General features: G+C 48.0%; 1 protein-coding gene across 1 annotated transcript in view; it reads left to right on the top strand.

Annotated features, from left to right (window-relative positions):
• Window positions 1-8,671, top strand: part of MAN1B1 (mannosidase, alpha, class 1B, member 1) — a gene marked incomplete at its 5' end in the record, with an annotated part of 15,024 nt that overhangs the window by 5,846 nt on the left and 507 nt on the right. The window contains 6 exons of the mRNA XM_010138104.1: window positions 1,198-1,346; window positions 1,977-2,165; window positions 3,026-3,216; window positions 5,069-5,189; window positions 7,223-7,420; window positions 7,717-7,848. Of these exons, the coding sequence (XP_010136406.1) occupies window positions 1,198-1,346; window positions 1,977-2,165; window positions 3,026-3,216; window positions 5,069-5,189; window positions 7,223-7,420; window positions 7,717-7,848 (980 nt within the window). The remainder of the gene's footprint in view (window positions 1-1,197; window positions 1,347-1,976; window positions 2,166-3,025; window positions 3,217-5,068; window positions 5,190-7,222; window positions 7,421-7,716; window positions 7,849-8,671) is intronic.

Genomic DNA, 8,671 nt, shown 5'->3' with positions numbered 1-8,671 from the left:
TCTGCTTTCTGCGTTTTTCCAAGTTATTCTGTGTCTGTGTTAGAAAACTTGCAAACAGGTTGTAAAAACTAAGCCAAAATTCTGCTGTTCGGTTGCAGAAAAAATTCCTTAATCGGTATTTAAGAGTTTTTATTGTTGTTCCATTTTGAGGGTTTTTTTTGGCTTTTTTTCATGGTATTTAAAACTTCGTGGAACTTGCCTATTTAACCTTGGTAGACAGCTGCTCTGTAACTTACTGATCCTGCAGTTTTTTTGTATCAAGATAGGAAGCCCAGAGCTGCTGGTGAGGGGACAATAATCACTGAAAGTCTATCAAGGTTCTCTTCTATCTTTGAAGTTTGTGTGAAATATTAAATCAAATGAAAACTCCGTATCAGTGTCTGCAGCTCTAGGCCTGAGCAGACTGGAAGTGTCATCAAGTTGATAGTGTGCTGGCTTTTCATTTTATTTATTTATTTATTTATTAATATATAAAAAATTAGTTGTTGTGGGTCAGGGCTGGGCTGGGCACTGGGCAAATGGCAGATGGTCTCTGTGAACTCCCCCTCCCTCCCCAAAGGGGAAGAGAACAGGAGCGAGGGAGAGAGGCTGATGGGCTGGGAAAGAAAACAAGAAACTGCTGTAATGAGAACAACAATAAATGAAGTATGGCCAAATATTGACAAACCCAACACCCCCCTGATGGCACCATGTCCTCATCAGCAGTGGTGAGCCCCTGAACTATCTCGGTAGATAACAGCGAGGGAGAGAGGCTGATGGGCTGGGAAAGAAAACAAGAAACTGCTGTAATGAGAACAACAATAAATGAAGTATGGCCAAATATTGACAAACCCAACACCCCCCTGATGGCACCATGTCCTCATCAGCAGTGTAAAAAAAGGAATTAAAAAGTTCAGAAGGCTCTTACATAACTAATTGTCTGACGAGTTGAATGGATGGAAAAGATCACAATTCCTGGACTATTTGAATAAAGAATTCCCCAATCTCTTCTTCCTTTAGACTCTTCGGAACTGCTGATGTCACTGGGTGTTTCTGTCTGTACGCTGAGTAAAGCCAATAGTAGTGAAACTTCCACCTGAATTTATGATCTCTCCAGACACATCCAAGTAACTGTCCTGGATGCGGGGAGTCTGGATACATGTCTGTAGTGGGGACATGCCAGAAGCTCTGAACTGAACTGCCTTTTATACTCTGCAGAGTTTGAAGAAGCAAGAAAATGGGTAGCAAACGAGTTAGTGTTTGATAAAAACGTGGACGTCAACCTCTTTGAGAGCACCATCCGTATCCTGGGGGGCTTGCTGAGCACCTACCACCTCTCTGGAGACAGCCTCTTCCTGGAAAAAGCTGTGAGTGACCAGTGACGCTGGGTTACGTGTCCCCCGTTGGGCAGAGATGAGGGGAAGTTCCTCAGATAGTTCAGTGGTGCTGTGTTTCCGCTGTTTCACATTCGAATGATGGGAAAGGGATTTACCGTTAATCTATTTTTTTTGCTGGAGAGGAGCCAGCAGTGTGCCCAGCTGGCCAAGGCGGCCAATGGCATCCTGGCTTGTACCAGCACTGGTGTGGCCAGCAGGACCAGCGCAGGGATTGTCCCCCTGGACTGGGGGCACTGGTGAGGCCGCACCTCGAATCCTGGGTTCAGTTTGGGCCCCTCACTACCAGAGTCTTTTGTCGCCCTTTCTGTGTGTCATAGCATCAACCCCCCGCTGCAGATCAGCCCAGCGTGACTTCAGCATTCTGTCGGGTTGCGAAGGGGTCACAGGCTCTCCGGGGGCATGTGCTACGTGGTAGAAGCTCTGGATCATCACTGTGAATAAAGCCATCACCCTTGTGAACTCTTGGCTTTCTTGCACGTCTAACACTAGGCTGCGCTCCTCTCTCTGTCTGCTTGGGGAAAGAAAAGCTAAATGCCTGAGTGTATATTTATTTATTTGTTTTGTTCGTTGCTTTGTCCTGCGCTCTTGGGTTTTCTTCAGAAAGACATTGGGAACAGGCTGATGCCAGCGTTCAAGACCCCCTCCAAGATACCCTATTCTGATGTCAACATTGGCCGGGGCACTGCTCACCCACCTCGGTGGACATCCGACAGCACTGTGGCGGAGGTGACCAGCATTCAGCTCGAGTTCAGGGAGCTCTCTCGTCTCACTGGGGATGAGAAATTCCAGGTACGGAAGAATCGGTCCATGTTCGCCTCTTTTCCTGCCTCTCTTCAGCACCACCACCGACTGTCCATTGATACACGTGGTCTCTGTAGTCTCTGAGTGACCTTAAATGAGTTGAGAAACTCCCGATGAGGGAAGGAAAAGAAACAAAGTAATGCCAATTATTTACTTACATACCAAAAATAAATCATTAAATACCTGCCCTCCCCAGCGCCCCCAGCTGTGGTCACTGACATTTTCATTCGACACGGGGTTGTCAGAGTTTGGAAAAACGGGAAGCCAAGCATGAGGCTGTGAAACTTGCCTTGCTTCTTGGCGCTACAGTTCTGGGCGTGGTTTCTTGGTGCCGTTATCTAAACTCAAAGAACCAAACCATGGTGCTGCCGTGCAGGGGCCTGACAGCAGGTCACGGTGTAAGGAAAAGTGAGTTGAAATAATAATTGCAGAGAAGAGAGCATTTCCCCCCCCTTTTTTTTTTGGTGATGTTTGGTTGTTGTAAACAGTGTCCCCAGCTCTGGCTCTGATGAGTGGAGTTGTTACAGAAGCTGCCGGGGACTGGTGTGGTTGGTGTTTGAGCTGAGCCTTGCACACGTGAGTAAGTCCGATCATAGTCCTGTGCCATAGTACTGACTTCCGAGTGGGCTTACGTGAGGAAAAGGGAATAATTACAATTATTTCAGAGTACTTAAATATACCCAGAACCTCATGTTTTGAGGGTCAGAAAGTTTGAAATCCTGGATTTAATAGACTGCACGAGCTGATGTGCCTGATGGTGGTTTGAGGAAGAAGAAGGTTTGTTACCAGCTTGAAGTTTGTCCATCATTTCCAGCGGTTCCAAACAGTGTTTGCTGTTTTTCTTCCAGAAAGCTGTGGATGAGGTGATGAAGCATGTTCACACCCTCTCAGGGAAAAACGACGGACTAGTGCCTATGTTCATAAACACCAACAGCGGGCAGTTCACTCACCTGGGGGTCTACACCCTGGGGGCCAGAGCGGACAGCTACTATGAGTATCTGCTCAAGCAATGGATTCAGGGGGGCAAAACAGAAAATGAGTAAGTTCTTCCCATTTCTCCTGTCAGTGTGAGGATTATGAGCTGTAAAACTTTGTGTGGTGGTTTGCTCCTTAAAGACAATAATGTACGTGCCCAACAGTGGACTGGAAATGTTGCTGTTTTTAAAAGCGATTGAAGCAAGTGAGAGGGATCCGTGGTCCCTGGGTGTGAGAGTTAGGCTGAGTCTCAAAACTTCTCCTCTGAAAACTTCTCTGCCTCAGCACGGGAGAGGAGAATTAAGTCTTTGCAGCAGATATGGAGCAGAATCCCAGAATCATCTGGTTGGAAGAGATCTGTAAGATCATCAAGTCCAACCGTTCACCTGTGCTGCCAGGGTTCCTGAACCATGTCCCTCAGCGTCACCTCCACACGTCTGTTAAAACCCTCCAGGGATGGGGACTCCACCACTGCCCCGGGCAGCCTGTTCCAGTGCTTAAGGACCCTCTGTGTAAAAAAAATTTTTCCATATATCCAACCTCAACCTCCCCTGACCCAACTTAAGGCCATTTCCTCTCGTCCTGTCATTCGTAACGTGGGAGAAGAGACTGACCCCCACCTCCTTAAAACCTCCTGTCAGGGAGCTGTTGAGAGCAATAAAGTCTCCCCTGAGCCTCCTCTTCTCCAAACTAAACACCCCCAGTTCCCCCAGCTGCTCCTTGTGAGATAAGGTCTCTAAACCCTTCACTAGTTTTGTTGCCCTTCTCTGGACCTGCTCCAGCATCTCAATGTCCTTGAAGTCAGGGCCCCAAAACCGGACACAGTGCTCATGGTGTGGCCTCTTCTGAACTCCTGATGATACTCATTCCACCAGTGATGCCTGTGTTCGCTCTGGGTTTCTTCAGTGAACCCGTCAAGATCGCTAAATTGGGAGATTTAATCCCAGGGAATAACTTCTCTCAGAAAGGAGACGGAAGTTGGATGTTTGTGTAAACTTCGCTTTAGGTCTCCTGGGTTTCTGTTGTCTGCACTGGATACACGGGGGAGAGTGTTTGCACTGAGCAGAGGAGTGGGAGGTGCTGGGAAGGAAGGTTTCCACCAAAACACCTTAAAACATCCGAGCAGTTCTTGTCCACTTATAAGTGGATTATGTTTGGCTTGGCCCTGTCGAGGGGTTTAATGCACTGAGTGATAACGTCCCTCTCCAGGCGCGCGTTTCTATCAGAGCGAGTGTGTCTCTAAACAGAAAGCTTGCCTCCCCACTTTTCCCAAGCCCTGCCTCACTGCGAACGGAGAACTGTGGTCTTTGGGACCGCGAGCCTCAAAATGGAATTGTTCAACAGTGCTTTTTCCACATAAAAGTACTTTGAAAGGAGAGAAATCCCAGTTAAATGCTGTGAAACAGTGTTTGACAATGAGAGTGGTCAAAGGCTCAAAGTCATGGGATCTCCACCTTTGGGGTGTTGGTACCTCCACCTTTGGATGGAGGCACTAAAAAATTGCTTGGATAAGCCCTCGGGCAGCCTGATCTAATGGAATCTGCTTCAGAGCAGAGGCTGAAGTAGAGCCCTCCACGAGGTCCTCACCAGCCGGGGTCTCCTGTGACTTCAGTTACTGTACTTAGGATTTCTGAAATAAAATCTGCTTACTGCCTAGGACAGAGTTGGGGTATGTTTTCTTTAATACTTAAGTTAAGGGTTTCCTTGAGAAGTCAATCGAATATCGTGTGGTGCTGATAACCAGTCAATGTCCAGTCGATGGTGACTCAGAGGGGTTTGGTCAGTTTTCGCATTTAGTTAAATATCGTTCTTTAGACTGAAATAAGTCTCCAAAAGAATCATGCTGAGCATCTTCTGTGATGAAATGCATCTAGTCGTGTGTATGTGAGCCAACTGGGAATGGTTTTCATTCACAGGCTGTTGGAAGACTATATGAGAGCCATAGAAGGAGTGAAAAAGCACCTTCTCCAGCGATCCCAACCCAAGCAGCTCACTTTCGTGGGAGAGCTTGCCCACGGCCATTTCAGCGCCAAGATGGTAAGAAGCACAACTGCACTTAGAAAAACAACCACCGCAGAAAGCAGGAACACCACCACAAAAGAAAAAGGTCAACGTATGGGCAGGGAGATGCAAAGCTGCTGCACTGCCTTTTCCCCTTCCTTCCAAAAGGGAAAAACACCAACCGGAAAAAAAAAAAAGAGAAAGCCAGGAGCATGTTTATAGCCAGCGTGCTGCAGCGCTGGTAACTGGCGTGTGGATACAGGGGCTTCTCTTTGGGTCACTCTGGTAAACCCAGCGTGTTCCTGTAAGGCTGAACATTCTGGTGCTGGAGGCAAATTTTCCTTCTCTTTTTTTCTGTTTTGTCATAAAATTCCCTCTGTGGACATTCACACACCAGGCTTTTAGATTTGCCTTCAAAAGACACCACTTAATATTGTGTTACTGGGTAAAACACTGGCAATTTGGGAGGGTTCTGTCCATTCCTGACACTTGTTTCTCTCCCCACAGGTAGTGGTGGTGAGTAAAAGAGCTTGCTGTCTGCTGTAGGGAGAATGGATTGATGCTAACCCTCTGCACTTCATTTGTGCAGCCAGACTCTTTAAAATGCACCTCGCAGTGAAAGGTCTCGTGCAAGTGTGGAGGTTTTTAAGATGAGTGGGCTGTGAACGTACATGTAGCCTCATGCCTCTTCAGTACCTGAGGGGAGCTTTAGTGAAACCTTGGACTCGTTTGATTTCTCAATGGAGTGTGTGTCTGAGGCCTTCGGGTCTGTTTTTCAGCAAGTGCTTCTTGCATCTAAACTTCCCAAAGCCCCTCCAGACCTGCTGTGAGTGGGACCAGCCCCTGGGGTCTGGCTTGAGAGGGCTCCCCTGTCCCAAGACGTGACAGGACTGAATTCAGGCAGACAGACTGGGCTGAGCTTTCCACCTGTGTCGGCACACTTGCTTCTGGTCCAGGGAGTCATAGTTCTGGGGTTTAATCAGTCGTTACTGGGTGAAAGGCTTGACAGGTGTCTGGAAAAGTGGGGGACGTTCCTCTCCTCTGCCTGTGCTGAATGTCACCACCCTCAACCATTTCCTTTAGGACTGGACAAAGCTTCTAAAGGTCCGTGCAGGTGCTGCTTGTGCACCAGAGTGCTTTAACTGTGCTTTTGGGTGGTGAGAGCTGAGCTTTCACGTTGACTGCTGAGAATCATTTGAAATTCCAGGTGTGCCACTGATCTGTAACTGACCTCTGCAGTGTCAGAGCTTGATCAACCCCTGAAGGATGATCAGTCTCCTATTGCAAACTGAGCTTTGCTGGAGATGAGCTTTGGGCGTTTCACAGTTTATTTTCTGCTGGGCTCAGCTGGCTGTCATGACTGAGCTGCCTTGGGAAGTCCACTGAACTCCTGTGGTTTGTTCACAGACGTTACACATACCACTCCTCATACCACTCCTCTCAGCCTGTGAACAAATTGTTTGCTGTCACAAGTAAAAACTAAGAAGGAAATGCCCCTGGAGAGCGAGCAGGGCTGCTCCTCACAGTGACCTCGGGTGCCCCCTTCCACACAGGCATCGCGAGCTAAGGCTGGTGTTTCCAAGGTGCCTGATGTCTGTGGGTCAGCTGGCTGTAACCAAGAAAGTGAGTCCAGGGGAGCTGGTGGTGGGGCCGGCAGCCAGCTGTGTTCCACAGACTCTAGAAAAACAGTGCTCTTGTTTCTTTGGTGCTCTGTAGACATGAGGGGTGAGAGCTTTTTCCTACCCCAAATAGCCAAGTTGCAAGAAAGGGGCAAGCCTGCAGTGTTTTCCAGCTGGATCAGTGGGTCTAATGATCTCTTAATTTCAGAATGAGGAAAACCTCCTTCAGCTCACTCTCCCCCTTCTCTAGAGCTGTGTTTTCTGTGGCTGACTCCCATCTCTGTTCTAAGTTCACTATTAAACCCAGATGATCAGTTTGACCCTTTAGGTGTCTTTATTGAGAAACCTTGAGGTGATTCTACCCACCCCCCTTTATAAGTCAGTACAAAATGTGTGTGTCTGGTAACTTCCTCTCCACCTTGTGCTGACCTGGGTCATCTCACCTTGCAGGATCACTTGGTTTGCTTTCTGCCTGGCACTTTGGCACTGGGCGCTCACAACGGCCTGACCGCCGACCACATGAAACTGGCTGAAGCCCTTATCGAAACCTGCTACCAGATGTACGCGCAGGTGGAGACAGGCCTGAGTCCGGAGATCGTACACTTCAATCTTCATGCTCAGAAGGGCCACAAAGACGTGGAAATCAAGGTGAGCAGGTGGCTGGCCTGAGCCCAAGCTCGGTGGTTCTGCTGTGGAAACTCCCAGCTGGCCATTGGTGATGCGCTCTGCCTGGAGCGGCTTGTTCTTTTGCTGCTTCACGTTCTAGGTGCACCCTGGCCTTTGCTCTTGATCGCTCCTGTAGCTGTTCAGAAGCTGGGTGATGAATCGCAAAGTCTTGGAGTAGATGGAGACAGGAATCGACAGGAATCACTATTTTTTTTCCTTGAGGAAAGAAGCCCTGTCTGAATTTCTCTTGCCTTTTTTTTTTTCTCTCCCTCTTGCAGCCTGCAGACAGGCACAACTTACTGCGACCAGAAACTGTGGAAAGCCTTTTTTATATGTACAGATTCACCGGCGATAAGAAATACCAGGACTGGGGCTGGGAGATCTTGCAGAACTTCAATAAATACACACGGGTAAGGTGGGCTGGAAGCGACCTGTGCTGCCAGGGCTGCATTCGGGCCGCTGCTCTCCCAACAGAACCGCTGGAAGCCTGCGATCGTACAGAGGTCATCCAGCACCCGGGGTGAAATTCGTGAGAGCACACAGAGAAACGCGGTCTGTGCAGCGCCTGGCAGTCTGCGATACGCCACGTGGCGTGCTCAGGTGAAGAACTTGTATCACCCTGGTTAGAAAGTAAACTGCAGGAGCTGGGCGCGGTGTCAGAGTGTCTCTGCGTCGTCTTGGAAGTGTTCGAATCGCCGCTGCCGTGTTTTTGAGCATTCAGAAGCTGAGAAGGACCTGGCTGGGTTGGTGGAACCTATTGGTTGGAGGAAAAAAAAAAGAAAAATTGCCACAAAATGGCAGAGCTTTACCAGAGGGGTTTGGGGGTTCCTCCTGACTGTGGAGCGTGATGGGACACGCTGTGCAAGTGTGGCCCGGACACCAGCGGTCATTAAATACCCACGGTCTGCTCCTAAGAGAACAGTTACGGTTCTTTGCCCAGCTCTGATATCGGAACCACAGTAGTTACTTTTGTATGTTTGCCCAGAAATGTTAAGGGGGTGTTTTTGTGATACCTCTTTAAATTAAGCATAAAGACATTTTGCTCCATTTTATCCTCATGGTTTCTTTTAAAATGCTGTGATTTTTTTCGTAACTGAGGTTTTACCTGTATGTGAAAACCATGCTGATCTGGTTTTTTAGTACTTGTTTTCTCCAACTGCATCAGGATTTTAAGTGAAAATAATTATTTTAGGTTATCACAATATACAACATTTCTGCCTTTTTTTTTTTTTT

The sequence above is a fragment of the Buceros rhinoceros genome, unplaced genomic scaffold (genome assembly GCF_000710305.1).
Source record: "Buceros rhinoceros silvestris isolate BGI_N320 unplaced genomic scaffold, ASM71030v1 scaffold18996, whole genome shotgun sequence".
Lineage (NCBI taxonomy): Eukaryota > Metazoa > Chordata > Aves > Bucerotiformes > Bucerotidae > Buceros > Buceros rhinoceros.
Note: the sequence above shows the minus strand (reverse complement) of the source record. Positions and strands in the feature narration are given on the sequence as shown.